Raw genomic sequence first — 21,499 nt, 5'->3', positions numbered from 1 at the left:
CCCCTACCTCTATACCCTATAATTGAGTTCATTTTATTTGTATTTTAACAAGCCCATCTCCTTACCAATCCACAGAGACATGAATTTTGGAAAGTTGGACTCACTCAGTGATAATGGCCATTTCCGCATCATTGGATCTTCTCTACTAACAACAGTCCATTAGGTAGCTGAGGCATCTTGAGCCTCCTTAGCCATCGCCATGGTTTAGGTCTTTCCTATGAAGATCATCCCTTGAGAATTAGAGGCAGCTTCAGTACACATTCTGTTCCAGAATATCAGCTTCAGAGCTAGTTACTTCATCCTGTGATAGAGATATTTTCTTTTCTCTGGAGGTCAAAGAGGCCTTCTTCATAATGATAAAACCTTTGGCAGCCTTGATAATCAGAACTTTACAGGACCTACAAGTGTAACAGGCTGTGGTTCCTTAACACTGGGCCATGGATCCGGTCCATGGTAGTGTTCATTCATATAAGATAGGAAGGAAGAACTAAAGATAAAGTTATAGCCTGAGGGGTGTGGCTCAGTGAAAGAGTGCCCTGTGGTGTTCAAGGCCCTGAGTTTGATCCCCAACACTGCTAAAGGGGGGGTGGGGCTAACTTATTCCAAGATTATTGTTCTAAATCTTTTGGTGTTAAGGTACTCTTTGCTCTTTCACTGAAGAAATAAGCAATGGTAAAGTAGATGTTAAATTTAAAGAAAGTCATGAAAATAAAAAGTGACTACCCTATTTTTAATTAAAAAATATTTTACTGGTTCATGAAATCCTGATGCTTGGAATGATAGTGGTGTGTGTGTGTTGTTTTAGGTTGAAGAAACATGTACTTATATAGTTATTTTATGGAACTTCAGATAGCTGAATAGCATTCATGCTTTTATATTTAACAATTCAGTATAAAATCAAAGTTTCAGGCTTTACATAGCAACCTCAAAATTTGCTGAAATTATATTGATAGCTTATGAAATAGGTAAAGGAAGGTATTTTAATTTAGAGATGAGGAGTCATATTTAAAAGCTAGAGGTCACACAGGGATACAAAACAACTCAAAATGTGGCATCTTCATTGGTAGATTTGAAATAGAAAGTAAAGATGATGTGGGCAAAAGACACATGATGTATTGGAAAGTTGTCATGAACCTCATACTGGCAAGAAGTACGTCTTTATGATTTGTAATTGTTCTATTTGCAAAAAGAGATTAAGGGGACTGAGAGTGTCATAGGAATGAGGGCTTTAATACTGTGCCAGTGACATGGAATAGGTATGTATAGTATCTGGTGCATATTCATAATAACTTGTTAGAGGATTCCTTCCTTCTTTCTTTTTTCTTTTTGGAGATAGGTCTCATGTAGCCTAAAACTCAGAGATCTGCCTGCATCTACATTCCAAGTGCTGGGATAAAAGGTGTTCACTACCATGGCTAGCATATTGGAGTATTCTTAGGATATGTCTAAATTCTTGTTTGTACTAGAGAAGGCATAGGATCTGGAAAACCTTTTGTTTGCTATACTAAACTCTTTGTTGCCACAGTAACGCATCAATTAACATGGATTTTGATTTCTGATATATAGAGGAATGGTAGGTCTGAGAGAGTGAAACGTGGATGAGGATGCTGTAGTGGTAGAAATATTTTTGTGGTGGTGTATGTAATCATTTTTTCCGTATCATTCATGTGTCAGGCATTCTTACTAAGAGCTAGGAAAACAAACTCATTCATTTATTCATAAATTCTTATTGAGAATGCAGTCCCATAAGGTAACAATAGAAATAAGTTGCTGAAGTTGCATAGAACTGGCATAGAGTTGCATAGAGTTCTTATTCTGGCTAGGAGAAAAAAAGACAGTTTTAGTTTAGAGGGAGAATGTGAAATATAAAAAGTACATCATAGTGATGTGATTATTTCTCTGTATCTGTCCCAATCTCTCCCTGTGTTCTAAATATACATGTCCAGGTATGCATATATCTCCACAGGTATCTTTTAATTAATATGCCTGGAACAGAACTTAGTGTTTGGCCCTGACCCGTTTTTTTTTCACCCATGTGTCATCTTCTATTCTTTCTGTTCCTTCAGCTCCTAAATTTAATTAGTCACTAAGATGGTAATATACTTTCCCCTCCGTTACCTATATTACCACACCTTCACCAACTTTAGCCTGGTTCCTTAGCTCTTTAGCACTTATCTAATTATATTTTTTAAGCCTATTGCTTTAAAAGTTGACCTTTTCTTGTCCATTCCTAGAATGATCTTTCTAAAAATACAAATGCAAGCATGGTACTACACTGCTTAAAAACTTTGGCTCTTTGTAGCATGTAGGACAACATCCAAATTTCTTAATGTGGCCTCAGCTCACCTCTTCATGCCTTGTCTGCTGCCACTCCTTCCTCATGTTCTAGCTTGAATAAATTGCTCACAGTTCTCTAACAAACATGTTGCTTTTTCAGACTTGAAATCTTTGTAAAAGCTGCTTCCTCTTCTAGGAACATCTTTTCTTCTCTGCCCATTGAACTTTTCTTAGCCTTTAGGATTAATTTCACCCAGTCTTTGACATCCTCTTTGTCACCCTCAAACAACAGGGGTAGAGATAACTGTGTGTGACATTGAGGAGTCACTGTTGTAAAGGCAGTTACTGTGTACTAGAAGTTTACTTTGTGCCTTAGGAGGATCCACTCAGATGAAGAGATGCCTGCAAGAGGCCGAGGTGGTATGGGGGAGGTGGGCCATATCTGGTGGTAGTCCATTTGTCCAAGACATGGAAAAGCAGGGAGGGTATGTGTGAGTTGGGCTCCAGCTGAATAGGCTATTAGTGTCCCCACCTCACTGTATTTCTACAGGTTTAATCAGGTCTGTCCACTTTCAGTGTTTGGGGTAACAGCCTTATGCCAATAATCAATCTTGCTTAGGAAGAGGTCTGTTCTTAGAAGGTCATTTGGTCTCTCCTTACCTGGTAAAGTCTCTTCCTGCTTCTTTCTCTTTACCTCACCCAGGGCAAAGGTTCTTAATGGAGGCTGAGGCTGATCCACTTCCTGTCCCTGCTGTTTTGAGGTTGCTTGACACCTTTTGCTGTGTAGGCCTATAAAGTTGTATTGTGTTTTGTACCCTGAGGTGAGTAGCCAACTCTGGCCATGTGTGGATTGGAGAAATCAACTGCTTTTTCTCTGTTCACCTTGTGGTTGAGCTTGTAGATAAATCAGGAGAGAGAGAGAGACAGAGTGAGGGGAGAGAGACAGAGAGAGACAGAGAGGAATCTTTTTCTTCTGACTTTGCTGTGGGACAAAAGGCATGTAACTATATGGCAATTCTGTCCTCTTTATCTTGTCTTGAATTTTGCTTGGAGTGAGTAGGTGGCAGGAATACCAAGGAATGACCTTTCATATTTTTTCAATATTTGAACAAGGCCTAGATAAGAGTGTTCAGTTTTGATTTCTGAGGTGCAGATTCCAAGTGGTTATTTTTCAGGGGCCGCAGGAAATAGTGAGAAAAGGCCTTGGGGCAGGGAGAGAGTCAGTTTTATATCTGTAGGTGCTTTGTGGTAGTTAAGCAGGGGAGCAAGAGTGGGTACCCCAGATACATTGCAAGATAGGAGGAGGTTTTCGTCTTTCAGAACCTGGAGGGGGTTTTGTTTTGGATACATTAAGAGCTTATTTGCTGAACTTACTGAGGCTCGTGCATGAGACACACATTAGAGCAGATTAGAGCTCCCATCTCAGAGATGTGAGCACCCTGGCCAAACAGGATCAGGAAGGAAAAGAGAAAAGAAACAGTTTACAGGGTATTTGCTTTATGCCCAGAATGCTGTTCTCTTACTAATTCTTAAAAAGAATACTTATTTATTAGAAATTTTTTGACATGGAAACAGGCTCAAATTTGTGATTTATTTAAGATGACATAACTGGAAGATGGTGCATTGAGATTTAGACTTTTGTTTGAGGAATTTCAGAGCTCATGCCTTACCTACTATTTGTGTTATTCTTTCCTGAGCATAAGGCTGTATTTGTTTTCAGTCTTCAAATGAGATATGTTGTAGAGAGTTCTCTGTAAACAGTGATATTCTTGTATCAGTCAAGCTTCTTGGCAGGTGGCAGGTGGCAGATGGCTCAGGCTGGGTTTCACAAGAGTTTAATTAATAATGGGACTATATTTACAAAGGTATAGGCAGTGATTAAAGAAACCAACACAGGTGGGTATATGGTATAGTATTGAAAGGTTAATAGCAATAAGAGGGGAGAATTTTTATTGTTACCTGTGGGCTTTGAATTGCTTAGCTTGTATCTTCCTGAAACCTCAAATCCTTGGGACTATGGGTAAGTACTTTTTCCAGTGCATCCTTTCTGGTGATAGCCACTAGTGCATGTGCTTGTTTGGTGGTTTATAGGAGACTATCTATGAAAGAGTGAGCATATATTCTGTGGCTTTCTACTTTCTCACTTCTCCTTTTTCCCTTACTGTTAGTTTCCTGAGTGAGGGACAGGCTGGGGGAAGACGTGGTAGATACTTCCCTCTGATTTTTGCTTTTATAGTTACCTGAGGTGGCACTCATCCTGTACTACTGTTTTCCTTCCTTCTCAGAAAGGTGGTATATGCCTTTCTTTCTCAGATACCTTATTCCTTATTATCCCTAACTTATTTATCCATTATATCAACTTTTCCTTTCTTCAGACTTACTTTCTCAGTTGACAAACAAAAAAAGCCTTGAGGCTTCCCAACCCAAACCCAAATAAAAGCACCCCCCCCCCTTTGACACAAACTCTTATTTTGTGCATAGGCTGTCCTGGAACTGTGTGTGATCTTCCTGCTTCAGCCTCCCAGGTGCTGGAGTACAGGCCTGGGCCAACATTCAGTTCAGAACCAGTCAGAACTCTTGACTCCCACCTCCTCTTTTTTTTTTTTTTAAATACAAATTGCCCTATTCTTGTTCTCTATGTCACTGAAACTTGTTAAAGTGCATTTTATATTTCTCTTGTTTTTAATCATTCTTTATTTTTCTATGGTTATATTAAAAACTCAATAAAACCAGTGGACTGTTTTCCACCTTCATTCTGCTTGTTTTCTATGGGACTTTAGACAGTCTCTCTCCAGTCTTTTGAAACAACCATCTTGGTTTCTATATCATTATATTTTGGATTTCTCCTTTAATTTCTGACTACTTTTACTGTCTTTTTTATTATTTTTCTTTTTTGGTTTTTTCAAGACAGGGTTTCTCTGTAGCTTTGAAGGCTGTCCTAGAACTCACTTTGTAGACCAGGTTGGCCTTGAACTCAGAGAGATCCATTTTCTCTGCCTCCCAAGTGCTGGGATTAAAGGCTTGTGCCACCACTGCTCGGCTACTTTTACTGTCTTTATTTAGTGTGTGTGTGTGTGTGTGTGTGTGTGTGTGTGTGTGTGTGTGTGCGCGTGCGTGCTTTGGGGAGGGTGCCAAGTGTTTCTCTATGCACCCTAGCTAGTTTGGAGCTCTCCATGTAAGTCCAGGCTGGCTTTGATCTCAAATACCTCTGCCTCCTGAGTGCTGGGATTAAAGGCATACACCAGGGCCTGGTATTTTTGTCTTGTGTGGGAGGCCAGCACCCGCCTTTTACAGGGTTCCTATGAGGAAGAGAGGGGCATGAGGAATTTGTAGATAGAAATATAGTAGGGAGAGAAACAGAAAGAAACATAGGATAGCTTCGGGAGGACCTGTATCAAAATCCACTATCCCCTTCTGGCTCTTCAAAAAGGCTTTTTATAACAATGCCAAGGGTGCTGGGCTAAAGTTCCCCTTGCTAGATCAAAGCACACCGCACAGCCCAAGTGCAGACCCTTCCAAACACCTGGTAACCATACATGTAGTCAATCCATCCCCTTATGCAGCCCTGCTGGGTAGAGCAAACTCAGATCTCACTAGGAAACCTCTGTGGGCTCCCACAGTTTTGTTTTTCTCGTTTCTGTTTTTGAGAAATTCTCTTGTTATAGAACTCAGGCTGGTCTTGAACTGAAAATCTTCCTGCCTCAGCTTCTCTAGTGCTAGAATTATAGGTATGCACCATTGCATCTGGCTAAATCTTTGTTAACAATTCTCTTTGTATCTTAGGGTTTCTGTTGCTGTGAAGAGACACCATGACCATGGCAACTCTTATAAAAGAAAACATTTAATTGGGGCTGGCTTACAGGTTCAGAGGCATGGCTTGCAGGCAGACATCGTGCTGGAGAAGGAGCTGAGAGTTCTACATCTGGATCAGCAGGCAGCAGGAAGAGAGTGAGACACTGGACTTTGAGCATTTGAAACCTCAAAGCCCACTCCCAGTGACACACTTCCTCCAACAAGTCCACACCTCATAATAGTGCCACTCCCTATGAGCCTATGAGGGCCATTTTTATTCAGTCCACCACACTTTGCTTTCCTAAGTTCTGGTGTTCCTTAAGATTTAGCCCTTAGGTGTTTTTTTTTTTTTTTTTTTTTTTTTTCTTTATAGTAATATTCACAGCTTCCTTGAATGCCTATAGACTGGCAACTTCAGAATTTATATCTGATTTTATTTTATTTTATTTTATTTTATTTTATTTTATTTTATTTTGCCAGCCTCACATAGCCCTGTCAGCTTTAAATTCATTTTGTATTTGAAAATGATCTAGGATTTCTGCCCAGTTTTTTCTCCACCTTCCCAGTGTACCATCATTCCTGGTTTATGTGGTGCTGGGGATTGAACTCAGGGCTTTATGAGAGTTCGACAAGCATTCTACCAATGGGACTACATTCCTATCCCATTTTTTAGAAATATTATAATTCTTTAAGCATCTCAAAAATTAATATGCTTAAAACTGTTGTTTGTCCTCTTCTTTGTCTCCTTCTCTTCTTCCATCTTATTCTTTTCCCTCTAAGATAGTTTCTTGCTATTGTAGCTTGGGTTGCTGGGACCTGTTTGCAACTTAGGGAGGCTCAATCTTCCCTGCTTTAGCCTGAGTGCTGGGATTTCAGGTGTGTACTATACCTGATCTCATCACCTTCTGTGAAGCACAGTTCTCCTTTTGTGTTACAAGATAGTTAACAGTGTCATTCCCAAGTCTCCTGTGTTAGTTGATTTAATCACCTCACTTGCTCCTATATGTGCCAGGTCTTATTTTCACCTTTTGATTTAAATCCAGAGAAACATTATTTTCACTTACATCCTAGTCTAGCTGCTTACCAGCTGGCTAATTTGGGGCAGTTTTTGTAGCCTCTCAGGGTTTTGATTTCCTCATTTGTAAAATGAGGAAACTAATAAGTAGTGCTTAGAGCAGAGCTTGGTATGTAGTAAGTGTTCAGTATATACATTGGTTATTATTAATTACATTGAGCCAACATTTAGTTTCACAAACATTTTGAATGGTTTGTTGGTGGGATTTCAAAGAATGAATGATATGGCTCCCTGCAGAAATAGAAGAAACACAGTATAAGTAATGTGCAAAGACATTACTGATATGAATACTTACTGCACAGGACATGTTGAGATAGAGGTGAATCTAAGATTTAGCTTTTTATTGGTATTTTTGCTACCTTAGTTTATGCCATTACTTTTTAAAAAGAGACCATTGAAACAACTTTTTATAACTTGTCTACTGACATCTGTCCCTCTCTGCTCTACCTTGTAATGTTATCTGAGGTTTTTTTTTTTTTTTTTTTTTTTTTTTTTGAGACAGGGTTTCTCTGTGTAGCTTTGCGCCTTTCCTGGATATCTGAGGTACTCTTAAAGATAAATCTGATCTTATCATGTCTCTGTTAAGACTTTTGTCTCCAGGAGGTCAGTGGGTAAAACTCAAATTCCTATAGCATGAACTTCAGTGGTGTTTGTAACTTTCACTCTTAACTTTTCAACTCAGTACCATGCCTCTGCTCTTGAAGTAGTGATTAAGCCACACTAAACCTGGAGTCTCCTTTCAGATGACATGCTTTGTTCCCCCCAGTGTTGTACTTTTGGTTAGGCTTTATTATTATTATTATTATTATTATTTTGAGATTTGTTTTTTAACGTATAGTTGAGACTGTACTAGAACTAATGATCTTGCCTCAGCCTCTTAAGTGCTGGGATTATAGGTGTGAGCCTGGCTTTATTGTTTTTGCTATGAAGAAAGCTCTTCATGTAACTGTGTCATCATTAAAGACCTAAGTCAGATACTATCTCTGTGGACCCCTCTTACAGCACCCCAGAACAGTTAGTTGCTTTTCTTCACTCTTCTATTACAGTTTTGCAAATATTTCTGTGTATTTTTCCCACCCCACCCTATTTTTGTCTTACCTGTATTTCCAGTGGTTTCTTAGCGTAGTGCCCAGAACTTTACCAGTACCATTCATTGTACCTTGAGTTAATCAGTTGAGTATACCCTCCCTGATCTTTCGGATTGGCTTTCCCTTTGTAAGATCACATCTACAAAAAGTGTCCTTCAGCACAGTTGCTACCTTCCTTTAGTTATGATGAGGTGATTGTGAGAGAAATGGATGAAAGGAGGTGTTGGTTAATATAATCTTAGGTCAGAGTGTGGGACTGCTATCAGATGTCTGGGTTCTTTAAGCTCCTTTTGAGTGTAAAGAGGAAACAAGGCTGAACCACATGGTTCCTGTGAAGAGTTTTTGCTTGTTAGAGACAATACTGATGAGGTGTTTGGTGCTATGGAGAAGGAGCTGTGGGTCAGTAGCTCGTTTGGTACATGTTGTTCATTTGTCCATTAATTGAGCAAGTATTTATTCAAGCATTCAATAGATAGATACTATTCTAGCCACTGAGGATAAAAAAGTCATTAAGATAGGCAGATCCTGTCCTCAAAGAGCTAAGCTCTTCACGGAGAAGACAGGTAGATAAGATAGATTTTAGATCATAGACTCTATTAAGGGACTAAGAAACTAGAAAATGAAGGTGGAAAGATAAAATATTTAGATAAACTTGTTAAGTAGGGTGGGCTTCTCTGAGAAGATGACATTTAAATAGAATTGTAAGAGCAATGGGAAGAGCTGGAGAAGATTCTAAGCTCAGGGAATAGAAAATAAGACCTGTGACTAAAGTATGTGTGAGGAGGAGACTGACAGAGCTTATAGCGATTACATTGTCCAGGGTTCTGTAGGTTAAGGTAAAGAATTAGGATTATTTGTAGTGTGATAGGAAGTCACTGGGGGCTGCCAACAGAGGAGAGAAAGTAATATGGTTGCTAAATGGAGAATAAACTCTCAGGAGTAGGCCAGGTATAGTGGCATGCATTTCTAATCACAGCACTGGCAAAGGTGAGGTAGTAAGGCAGAAGGATGATGAGTTTGAGGCCAGCCTGGGTTACATAGTGTTATAGAATATTACTCTAAGGTGTGTTACTTTTATTTATGTTGCATTTGTTTAACTCTGTGAAGCTGTGTTACTGTGCCTGTCTATAACACCTGATGGTCTAATAAAGAACTGAATGGCCAATAGCAAGGCAGGAGAAAGGATAGGCGGGGCTGGCAGGCAGAGAGACTATTTAGAAGGAGAAATCTGGGAGAAGAAAGAAGTAGCCAGAGAAGGAAGAGGGCCCAGGGGCCAACCATCCAGCTACACAGCAAGCTATGGAGTAAGATTTACAGAAGTAAGAGAATGGGAAAAGCCCAGAGGCAAACACTAGATGGGATAATTTAAAGTTAGGGAAAACTGGCAAGAAACAAACCAACCTAAGGCTGGGAATTTATAATTAAGAATAAGCCTCCGTGTGTGATTTATTTGGGAGGTGGGTAGCGAGCCCCCTAAAAAGATCAGAAAACAAACAACAGTTCAAAGTTAGCCTGTTCAGTGTATGAGAGCCTGCCTTAAAGCTAAATTAGAAACTATTGTAATAATGAGACATGATTTTATTTTTGTACTTTTTTTTTCATTCTTGTTTTTTTTTTTTTTTTTTTTTTGTTTTTTTTTTTTTGAGACAAAGTCTTAAAACTGTGTAGCCTTAGATTGTCTTGAACTTTATGTAGCCCAAGCTGGCTTTGAACTCATAGTCCTCTGAAATGACAAGATTTGCTGATGAATTAGATATTGGAAGGAAAAAGATAAGCAAGGGCCATGCCCAGGTTTTGATCTAAGAATGGAGGTGAATGTTGGTGACATTTACTGAGATAAAAAAGGTTGAGGAAGCTACAGGTTTGGTGGTAGAAATTATGCTTTTTATTTTGGGTATGTAAGTTTCATGTGTTGACCATGTGGAGCTGAGTTCTTTGTTGTTTGTTTTGAGACAGGGTTTCTCTGTGTAGCCCTTGCTGTCCTGGGACTTGCTCTGTAGACCAGGCTGGCCTTGAACTCACAGAGATCCACCTGCCTCTGCTTTCCCATGTGCTGGGATTAAAGGCATGCACCACCCTTTGCTGGCTATGTGGAATTTTCAGTGGAATGCTTCTGAGTTATTCTTTTAGGGAAGTTGAGAGAGGTGGGCTTTGTTATCCTTTTCATCTTCTTCCTTTGAATTAGATTTGCAACTCTGGACTGGACAGTGAACTCTGGGCTTGTAATTCCAGTTTGGTGTACTCTGTGGCTCTATGGCCAGCTACTGGCTTCTACAGACCGGATGAAGCAGATTGGAGACAGAAGTGGAGAAAACCTCCAGCTGGTACAATCTCAAAGTATAGTCCTCTGGCTGCTGGCCCTGTCCAGCCTGCCTCATGGAGAAGATGAACTGGCTGAGCAGGCTGGCCTCCCGGGTTCCTGGGCACCGAGTACCTCAAGGGGCCAGTCTGCAGACCCCTGTCATGGCTGACCCTGAGACATGCCTCATGGTCTTCAAGAATCACTGGTCTCAGGTAGGAGACTCCATGGCAAGATACCCAGTCTGTTACTCACCCTAGTGGTCCTAACTTTCAGAGTTCTATGTTCTTATCACCCCATTTAGTTACCTTATCATCTTAGATTTTTCCTCTTTTCTGTCCTTTGCATCAGGTGGTTCGAATCCTGGAACGGCAAGGCCCACGGGCAGCTGCTGGAGGGGCAGATGATCTCAGTGCTGTTCGAAACCACACCTACCAAATGCTAACATTGCTGGCAGAGGATCGAGCTGTTCCTTCGGCCCCCTCAGGCCCTGGGCCCCTGTTAGAGTTTGCTCTGCATGAAGATCTGCTGAGCCGAGTGTTAACATGGCAGCTGCAATGGGATGAGTTTGGGGATGGGGTAGAGGAACGGCGGGCTGAGCAGCTGAAACTATTTGAGATGCTAGTGAGCGAAGCTCGCCAGCCTCTGTTGCGGCATGGGCCAGTTCGTGAGGCTCTGCTTGCCCTGCTGGATGCCTGTGGCCGCCCTGTGCCCAGTAGCCCAGCACTGGATGAAGGCCTGGTGCTACTTCTCAGCCAACTGTGTGTGTGTGTTGCCCGGGAGCCTTCATTGCTCGAGTTCTTCTTGCAGCCACCTCCTGAGCCTGGAGCTGCTCCACGTCTTCTCCTCTTTTCTCGCCTTGTTCCTTTTGTCCATCGAGAAGGCGCCCTGGGCCAGCAGGCCCGTGATGCTCTACTTCTGCTCATGGCTCTCTCAGATGGGAGCCCCACTGTGGGCCGCTACATCGCTGATCACTCTTACTTCTGCCCGGTTAGCAAGCCCTAGGATCGGGGGTTAGGGTGGTGTGGCATATGAATATTGGACAGCATCTTCCTATCCAGGAGATGTGGAAAAGCTAGGTGTCAGGGAGAGCCCTTTGCTTCAGATTCAAAAGCAACTCCTTGGAGTTGGAATGGGGTTGAAACATGAGCATAACTAGATAGTTGCAGGTGAGGGCCTGGCACATGGCAACTTAATAACAGCCTTGGGTAATATCTTTTACCTGTATTCCCATCAAATCTTATGATTAGTTAGCTCCCAAAGCCCTCGTTATATTATCTGACTCTTTGGTAACCTTCCTTAGGTGCTGGCCACAGGGCTGAGTGCCCTGTACTCCTCACTGCCCCGAAAGATTGAGGTTCCAGGGGATGATTGGCACTGCTTGCGACGGGAAGACTGGACTGGAGTGCCAGCGCTTGCACTCTTCATGAGTTCCCTAGAGTTCTGCAATGCAGTCATTCAGGTAGGAATAGGGCTCCTAAGGGGTATGACACTTGGTGCTTCAGGGAAGTTGGGGTAAACAGGTCCATTTCCTGGAGTTCTACTATAGAACTTGGGATTAGGCTACCTATCTTTATTATATTACTCTGCTCCCTTCCAGGCAGTGGACTCTTCATAATCCCTTTCTTCTCTCCTGTTCCATGTAGGTAGCTCACCCCCTGGTACAGAAGCAGCTGGTTGATTATATCCATAATGGTTTCCTGGTGCCTGTCATGGGCCCTGCCCTGCACAAGGTAAGGATTATAGGTGGTGAGGAAGACCTGGACTGGGGTATGATTGACCAGTGAAAGGACTTACATGGGAGGCAGTAGGTAGCATTCTCCTCTTTTTCCTTTCTGATACTTGTTCTATAGAACCCAGGGAATATGAATCTTATGTGCAGGGAAACCCTAAGTCTCCAAACTTTGTCTCCCCTTCATCTAGACCTCTGTGGAGGAGATGATTGCCAGTACCGCCTATCTGGAACTTTTCTTGCGGAGCATCTCAGAGCCTGCTTTGCTCCGTACCTTCCTGCGATTCCTGTTGTTACACCGGCACGACACCCACACCATCCTTGACACTCTCGTTGCCCGCATTGGCAGCAACTCCCGGGTATGGCTCTTAAACTCTGTCCTGGCTTACTGTACCTAGGTGAGCCATCTTTCTCTGATTTCTGTTGTCAGAGAGTATTTCTGCTCTTTTTTGGGTTTTGACTCATAGACACTTCAAGGTGGCAGTTTGTAGCACTAAACTTTTAGCCATTTTGATTTACTTCCCTGTTTTTATACTATGTGCATCTGCAGCATAGTTATCCATCAGGGCTGTAGACTTTGCCATGGTGCAATGATTGTAATATATTGCCCCACAGTTCCCTTAAGCTGTTTATCACTCTCTCAGTTGCTGTGGGTGATATGAGTGCTTTGGGTTTTGTGTCTGTACTAATAAATGGTCAAGCTTTTCCTTGTAGGCTTGCCTTCTCTCCTCTTTGGATTGGCTACATTTGAACTGTAGTCAGGGGACACATCCACCCACCTGCCCACTTAGATTCCTTCTACCTGTACATGTGTATTGTTAGTGACATCCTGTTGGGTCACTAGGTGTTGGGAACACAGTGGTAGTCATTGCTGCTGATGTCTTAGAGCTTATTTTTATGGAGAGTATAAATAGCAAATTAAGTTATTAAAATAGTTGAAAATTGAGATTACTGTTTGTGTAAAACAAAAAAAGTTAGGTAAAGAATGGAATAGCTGGTGAAGACATCTCAGAGGATGTTATGTTATACCCAAGTCAATGGAGTTATAGCTGTTGAATATTAAGAACAGTTTAGGCAGAGGGAACAGCATACAAAAGGGCATGCAATAGGGAATGAGTATAACATGTTCTAGGAATGAAAGATCATTGTGACTAGAAATGGACTGAGCAAGAGAGAGAAAGTAATGAGAGTTTAGAAGATTCTCATGCATTCTAGAGAGGAGAGAGAAAGAAGAAGGTGGATATGTTTCTGATATCAAATGCTTAATTTTATAAACTTTTATCCTTATTTTAAAGGTAGAGCAGGCTATGGTATTAGGTCTGTCTGACTTCAGTGGGTTGCCTTGACAGTTAATTTCCTCGAGATTCATTCTCATCCTTCTTGTGTTTATCTCCCATTCTTTCATCCTAATCTTGATCTTACTGGTTTTCTTGCATTGTTTTTAGTCTCTAGCACGCACTTCTATTAATTTCCAACATTGTTTTTTTATTATTTTTATTTATTTTTTTATAAGCTTCTCATGTTCTTGGGTTGTTACTTCTTAGTTTCTGGTTCTCGGAGGAACCAGGTCTCTTCTGATTAATGGGTACCCATGTTAAGCTTGTAGATGCTTTCATTTCTACTTTCTACTCCTTTTAAGGTATTTGCCTTGGTTTTTGTGCCTTTAAGTGAGACCCCTTTGGCTAACTTGTCTGTGAACCTGATTATATGTGTTAGTTTCTAATTGCTATCAAAACAGATTACCACAAACTCAGTGATTTATCTTTTAGTTCTGGAGTACATATTTGGACTGTTGTTGCTGTCTGTTGAAGACTATTCCCAATTTGACTGCCTTCTTCCCCTATTAGAGCCAACAATGATGGGTCACAGCCCTGCTATATTTTGAGCCTCTTTACCAATTTTTCTTTTCTTTACAATTTTTCTTATAAACAGTGCTGGGGGCCAAACACAGGGCCTTGTGTGTGCTAAGACAAGCAGTCTACCACTGAGCTACATTCCCAGGCCTTTTTCTTTTTTCTTTGAGCCAGTCTCACTGTGTATTCTAGACATGATGCTGTATGTCATACCTAGTACCTCATGCATACTAAATAAGTACTTCTATCACTGAGCTACACTGTAAGCCCCATAAGGTCCATAATTTTAATCACATCTGTAAAGTCTCTTCTGGTCTGTAAAGTAAAATGTTTATAGATTCTGGTGGTCAGATCTTTGAAGGACTACTTTCCTGCTTACCCTACCATTCTTGAGTGAGTCTGAATTCTCACTGCTGATTGAAATGGTCATTTAGGATATCCATGTTACCCCAAATGTGAACTTTTTCCTACTATTGATCCACTTAATTCTCTCACAGCCATTTAGCAAGCAATGCCAAGACTATACAAGACCAAGATATTTGACATACTTACCATAAGGAAAGTATAAAATGCTGTAGGGATTCAGAGCAGTGAGGTTAGCTTACTCTGCACATGTTATTTTTGTCTAGCTAGAAATGAATAAAGCTTCTTCTGTTTCTAAAACAAAAGGTTTTCCTGCTCTTGACCTACTCACTTACTTTTTCCTTTTCCTGTCAGTTGCCCTGAGCTTCTCTTTATCCCATCTCCTGAGATACACTGGGGTTGGAGACATGACTCAGACTCCATACTTAATGACTCCACCTACTTCCCAGTTGGGATTCTTCCAGGTTCCCTCTTATTGGTAGCCATTCAATTACTGTGTGACTACAGTCCCTTCTGACAGGTGTTTACTTGGCTGTCATATTGCAATAGTTTCCTGTGAATCATTTACTTTGTTATAGTCTTTCTTCGTGTCTGTCTTCTTGGGTTTTCATTGGAGCATTCATGGAATCAATATGTTGACAGATAGTACAGTTATGTATATGGTCTGTAGAATTGCAGTGGATCTGACACATGATTATTTTCTGTGACTAGTGAAGTTTTGTTCACAAAGATTATGTGTTTATCTAGTTAATGCATAGTATACTGTTTATGTGCTAGACCTTGGTGCATAGGTTATTCTTAGAGTGGTTGTTGGGCCTGGGGTTGGGGGAATGGGAGTTTCCATTGGTGAATAGTTTGGAGGGTAGAGAGCTCTTATGGTGACTCCCTCCCTCCCCTTCCCCCTCAGCTTTGCATGGTTTCTCTGAGTCTCTTCAGGACCCTTCTGAACCTCAGCTGTGAAGATGTTCTGCTTCAGCTGGTTCTCAGGTACCTGTGGGGGCAGGGCTGAGGGATGGCTGACCCTCAGGGCCTAGTGTTTTGTCAGGGTGATGGGCTGTATTGGGATTGCTCACGAGTGTCCTCTTGGAGCCTAGTTTAGCAATTTAGTTTACTTGGCCTGCTTTCAGGTGCTTTCTTTCCTGATCACCCTATATTCTCTTTTTGCTATTTCCCAGGTATCTTGTCCCATGTAACCATGTGATGCTGAGCCAGAAGCCAGCTGTGCGTGATGTGGATCTTTATGGACGAGCAGCTGACAAGTTTCTCTCCCTAATCCCTCGCTGCTGTCGGCACCATGCCCCGAGCCCACCTCGTCCAGAGCATGCCTCATGGGCACGAGGTGGGCCTAGCAGAGAGGAAGGGAGAAGGGAGGACATTACGGGTATGGCCTGGGTTCTGGGGGAGCCTAGGGAGAAAGCAAGGCTTGGGTGAGGGGAGGAAGGTGACAATGAGTGGAATTTCCTCTCTGGGGAAATTGATAAGTGGTCTTGCAGAGAGGATCTTTAACTTTCCCAGAGAAATTATTTCTGGGAAGAGCTAGAACTCCTTATTTCAATCATGTGTTCTGTTTGCATGTTTTTTGTTTTGTTTTGTTTTGAGACAAGGTTTCTCTGTGTAATAATACTCTGTAGACCAGGCTGGCCTTGAACTATAGAGATCTGTCTGCCTCTCTGCCTCCCAGGAGTGATGAGATAAAAGGCATGCTCCACTACCTCCTGGCTTTATTTACATTTTTTTAAATTCGATGGAGGTAGTGAGGTGTGGGGGGTGATGAGAATTAGCTATCAAAATAGTTCCATTTCTACTTCCTTACTGTCTCCTCCTTTAGCCTCTAGATCTTTGTTTTCTCCTCTTGAGCTATCTCCTTGATTTATGCTTATGCTTTCTTCCCTCTGAAGGCCCTGGAAGCCCAAGTGTTGATTCTTCTTCAGTGGTAACAGTGCCTCGTCCCTCCACACCGTCCCGTTTGGCTCTGTTTCTTCGGCAACAGAGCCTAGGTGGCTCTGAGTCCCCAGGTCCAGCTCCTCGCTCACCAGGGCTTACTGCATCCCCAACTTCCAGCCCTGGCCGACGGCCTAGCCCTGCAGAGGAGCCTGGTGAGCTAGAAGACAATTATCTGGAGTATCTTCGTGAGGCACGCCGTGGTGTAGACCGCTGTGTCCGAGCCTGCCGAACCTGGTCTGCCCCTTATGATGGCGAGCGGCCCCCTCCTGAGTCTAACCCTCTTGCCTCTCGGACTAAGAAACGCAGCCTACTGCCTGAGGAGATCAAGGACAATGTTGGGGAAGGGGAGGAGGAAAATCTAGGGAGTCGGGGGCTAGCTGTGGGTGTAGGGGATACCCATGGCCACCTACCCCTACCCCAGCTCAATGGGGTACCGGGGCCATGGCCAGAGGGAGCCAAGAAGGTTCGTTTGGTACCACGATTGGTGCCACAGGAAGGAGTTAGGGAATTATTAGAGGGTACCTCTGAAGGCATGGCAGGACTAGAGAGCTTTGGGCAAGAGCTCCGGGAGCTGGAGGTGGCATTGAGCAATGGTGGAGCTGGCTCAGAGCCTCCCCTAGAGCCTCCACTACCTCCTGAGGAGGAGGAGGCCTACGAGAGCTTCACCTGTCCTCCTGAGCCCCCTGGCCCCTTCCTCAGCAGCCCTCTGCGGACCCTCCACCAGCTACCAAGCCAGCCCTTCACTGGTAAGCTATTTAACTTAAGCCTTCTCTTCTGTGTACTCTTGCATGTTCTCAATGTGTTTGTGCAGATTTCTAAGACTTTTTGGCTATGTCATTTCTGTGTATTTGCCTAGCCCTCATCCATTTTGCTTGAGTCCCTTCTGCATATATACCATGTACCATGCCCTCATGTTTGTTGATATGTTTTTCCATGCTTGTGCTGGTTTGGATATTGACTCACGTCTGAGCCTTGTATGTCCTTATATGCATGTTCCTTCTTTTCCCTTAGTTTGGCCATTTCCTGGGATTTATAAATAGGATGCTCTGTGCTTGGTAAATATATCTGAACCAAATGAATGATATCTGTACTGTTCTGTGCGAAAGACACAGGTGCACCTCTGTTTTGTGCCATTCCCACCAGTCTGTGTATTTGGGTTTCGAGTCTGCTGCTAGGTCTTTGATGGCACTGGAGTCAGCTCTTTCGGTGTTTTCTCAGATTTAATTTCTCCCATCCACTGTCTTGTACCTTCTTGGTTGCCATGACTGTCCAATACAGTTATTTTAAGGACTTAAGATAATAAGGATTGGAGGGTGAGTGATATTCTTCTTTGAGGGCAACTGACAGCATGGTTCTGAGTGTACCTGATAGGCCCTTTTGGGTTGATGCCCCTGGAGCTAGATCCAACCTGAGATTTTGGACCGGCTCTTCTTTGTTTTGTTTATGAGCAAGACAAGCCTTTATCAAGTTGTTATCTACATCTTATCATGGGAAAACAAACAAAAAATTTCTGGGAAGCAGTGCAATGGCTAGGGTTAAGACCATAGACTTTGGATTAGGCACCCCTTAAGTTGGCATTCTGCCTACCATTGGTGCATGAAAGTCATTTAATATAATATTGGCACATTGTGAATACAGCAGACAGTAGCTTTACACTGGGATTACCATCAATGGGTCATGGAAAATTTTAAGTTGAATAAGGAACCACCTATCCCAGTTGTCAATAGTCAAGTTGTATACTTTATGTCTTGGTAATCCTGGGATTGACTGTCTTGGTATAGCACTGGGGCTTCTGTCTGGAGCCATAGTCCTTCTTTTGCAGACTATAGAAAACTATCTTCCTATTCATTTAGCCTCTGCTCTACTCCTTTCCTATTCAGTACTTCTAGGTGGTGTGGTTTTACCACCATCTTGTAGTATTAACTGATACTTCTTTCCCCTTTTCTTTGTAAAGTTATTTGTGCTCTTTGCATTAACCCTTACAAGATACCCCCAGGGAATGAACAAATGGATAAGTTAAGGATTTTGTTTGGACTCTTAAGCTAGTATTACTTTTGAGCTAAGGCTAGTCATATGGACGCATCAAGTAGATGGTGGTATAAAATGTTTCAAGATTCACCACCTCTTGTTCATCATTCTTCTATCACATTTGATAGTACACTTTAAATAATAATCTCTTTCACTAAAAATCTTTCATCAGAAATACTGATTCAGTGGCTCTGGTGGTCCAGTGTCATGTCTTAAGGCATTTCTCCCAGAGTGCAATGCTAATCCCTTTTTGTCATCCTGAATCAGTTTCCTGTGCCCCCGAACTAAGTTGCTATTTTCTTGTAGAGTCTAGTCTGCCTCCTTGATTCCCTGTTCCTGAAAGACAGAGCTGACATGGTTTCTGTTCCCCTAAAGACTTACTACTTGCTTTGAAGTTCGTAGTCTCTTTCTTTGTCATTGTTACATCTTTTTTGCTTTCTTTATGACCAGTTTTGTGTTACTCTGTCTTCATGGAACCTGATTTGATGTTTTGGCTCTCTGTTTATTCCTTCTGTTGTGTTCTTAAATGAAGCTTCTTAAAAACTGAGAAATACAGTGTAGGATATGGTTATAATCAAATGAAAAAATTTGCCAGATCTTATACTTGATATATGACATTGATATCTCATTGGTCCTCTTAATTATCTTATGAGGTAGGTATATTTATTTTACTATATATAGGAAACTAAATGTTGGCGAGCTTTCAACTTACCCAGTCACATCTGAAATCTGAGATGAAATCTCTGACTCTAGAGCCTAAGATCTGACTCTTCAGTCATAATGTCTATAATGCTGGCATCTGGATTACCTTAATAGTCTAGAGAAAGTGGTCACAGGTCATTTAACACCCTTAGATACTTATATAATTTTCATCTAGTGGGGGTCTTTTTTGGGGGAGGAATGTGTGCGATGTGCATTGTGTTCAGGCCTTGTATCCTTGTGCCCACCCACTTCCCAGGCCCCTTCATGGCTGTGCTCTTTGCCAAACTCGAGAACATGCTGCAGAACTCCGTCTATGTGAACTTCCTGCTGACGGGGCTGGTGGCCCAGCTGGCCTGTCACCCCCAGCCCCTGCTCCGCTCTTTCCTGCTCAACACCAACATGGTCTTCCAGCCCAGTGTCAAGTCCTTGCTGCAGGTGTGCGATGCATGCATGCATGGGTGCGTCCAGGCTCAGTGGTGGGCCAGGCCCACAGCTAGAGTGACCTTCGGTGGGCTGGGAGCAGATGCAGTGGGACTAGAAAGGCCTGTATCAATGTGAAACCATCAGAAACATTATACAATTGTGCTTCATAGGTGCTGGGCTCTGTGAAGAATAAGATTGAGAGCTTTGCAGCCTCCCAGGAGGACTTCCCTGCTCTGCTATCCAAAGCCAAGAAGTACCTCATTGCTCGTGGCAAGCTGGACTGGGCTGAGGGTCCTGCAGCAGGACCTGCTCCCCGCCGCTCTGATTCTCTAGGTGAGGACTAACTGACCACCCTCCTTTATTCTCCCTAGATACCTCATTAGCCCAAGTTAGTTAAGATCCAGAAACTGAAGAAGCTGTTGAAAATTGAGTCTTCATGTTGGGTTTGGGTCAGAGGATAGAGTTGTTTTATTAATTAAGAGCCTAATTGGCAGTATCAACAAAAAGTTGATGATGATCTAGAGATCAGAAGGAGGAAGAAGTTCTTGGGTTGAGATATTGTGAGAACTTGGCTATAGCATGTGCCTTTGAGTAATGAGAGTAGGGGGTTTACAAGGCTGCAGAACAATTGGTGATATGGCTAGAAAGATTTGGCTAGACTAAAAGGTTTTTGAGTGGAAGTTAGGCTGGACAGAAGTTGTGATTTTTCTTTCAGACACTAAGAAACTAGGAGAGGTTTTTAAAATCTGGATGTGATGAATAATTGCAGGTGAATTGGAGTTAAGAGAAGGGATTCAGGAAGAACAATCAGGACCAGGCAGGATTTAATTTGAATAATGGAAAAGAAAGGAAGCACCTGATAGGGCAGAGATGGGAAGGAAGTTTCTGCAGAATTTGGTCAGTGGTTGAGGAGACAAGGTAGTTTTAAATATGGCAGAATTTGGTAGTGATTGAGGAGATAAGAAAGCATTAAAAGCAACATTCTTAACTTCTTGAGTTAATAGTTTAGTGCATGAAATAGAAGCCTTGGGAAGAAATTACTGATGTTGTTAATGGTAGTGGAACAGGAAGTCAGTGTAGGGAAGATCACAATAAGTAGTCTCAGGGTTCTCCCAGTTGGAGATAATTAAGCTAGACAGGATGAAAAAGCAAGAATGACAAATTGTAGTCAAAGGAAGCTACAGATGGATGTAAGGTGCCTATTGGATTCAGTGAAGGTAGATTGCTCAATGAGACCCTGTTTGTGAAGGGCTCTGAATGCTCTTATTAACAATAAGTCTGTATGGTGTCTCTGTAACCAATACACATTTTTCATGATCTAGTGGCTAGAAGAATTGAGGCTACATAAGTGGTGAAGTCCAGAAAGTTAGACAGAGGACAGTATTTTAGATAGCTCCATTGAATCTAAGCAAATTTGAAGTTGTCTGGGCATACCCAGTGGGAGGGAGGTCTTGTTGAGTATAGGACAGGGACTGATGATGTAGTGGTGTGGTGTAAGGAGATTGATCCTAGACAGGCAGTGGAGTGTAAAGAAATGAAGCAATCCCTGAACTACATTTGTACTACAGATATTGAAGGAGCAGAGGATATATATATAGGTCAGCTTTAGGTGGTCAGAGCAAAGTAGAAGTAGTTGACTGTATGTAGTGCTAGAGCAGTGGTTATTAACCTGTGGGTCGTGACCCCTTTGGGGATGCACATATTAGATATCCTACATTTCAGATATTTACATTACGATTCATAACAGTAACAGAATTACAATTATGAAGTAGTAATGAAATAGTTTTATGGTTGAGGGGTCACCACAACCTGAGCAACTATATTTAAAGGGTCCCAACATTAGGAAGGTTGGGAACTACTGCTTTAGGGGGTGATAGGAAACACAAAAGTTAGGGTACATTATGTATGAGAGTGATCTTGGTG

At 42.1% G+C, this 21,499-nt stretch overlaps 1 protein-coding gene across 3 annotated transcripts in view; it reads left to right on the top strand.

Annotated features, from left to right (window-relative positions):
* Fam160a2 (family with sequence similarity 160 member A2) overlaps positions 1-21,499 on the top strand; it is a 48,545-nt gene that overhangs the window by 26,177 nt on the left and 869 nt on the right. For 2 of the 3 annotated variants that reach the window (XM_036197112.1, XM_036197102.1), the window contains 10 exons: positions 10,418-10,746; positions 10,883-11,521; positions 11,835-11,993; positions 12,178-12,264; positions 12,455-12,622; positions 15,387-15,466; positions 15,655-15,860; positions 16,378-17,169; positions 19,410-19,588; positions 19,747-19,909. In XM_036197112.1, the coding sequence (XP_036053005.1) occupies positions 10,609-10,746; positions 10,883-11,521; positions 11,835-11,993; positions 12,178-12,264; positions 12,455-12,622; positions 15,387-15,466; positions 15,655-15,860; positions 16,378-17,169; positions 19,410-19,588; positions 19,747-19,909 (2,611 nt within the window). In that variant the 5' untranslated portion in view covers positions 10,418-10,608. The remainder of the gene's footprint in view (positions 1-10,417; positions 10,747-10,882; positions 11,522-11,834; positions 11,994-12,177; positions 12,265-12,454; positions 12,623-15,386; positions 15,467-15,654; positions 15,861-16,377; positions 17,170-19,409; positions 19,589-19,746; positions 19,910-21,499) is intronic. The other variant, XM_036197120.1, reaches the window with a different exon arrangement.

The sequence above is a fragment of the Onychomys torridus genome, chromosome 1, assembly GCF_903995425.1.
Source record: "Onychomys torridus chromosome 1, mOncTor1.1, whole genome shotgun sequence".
NCBI lineage: Eukaryota > Metazoa > Chordata > Mammalia > Rodentia > Cricetidae > Onychomys > Onychomys torridus.
Note: the sequence above shows the minus strand (reverse complement) of the source record. Positions and strands in the feature narration are given on the sequence as shown.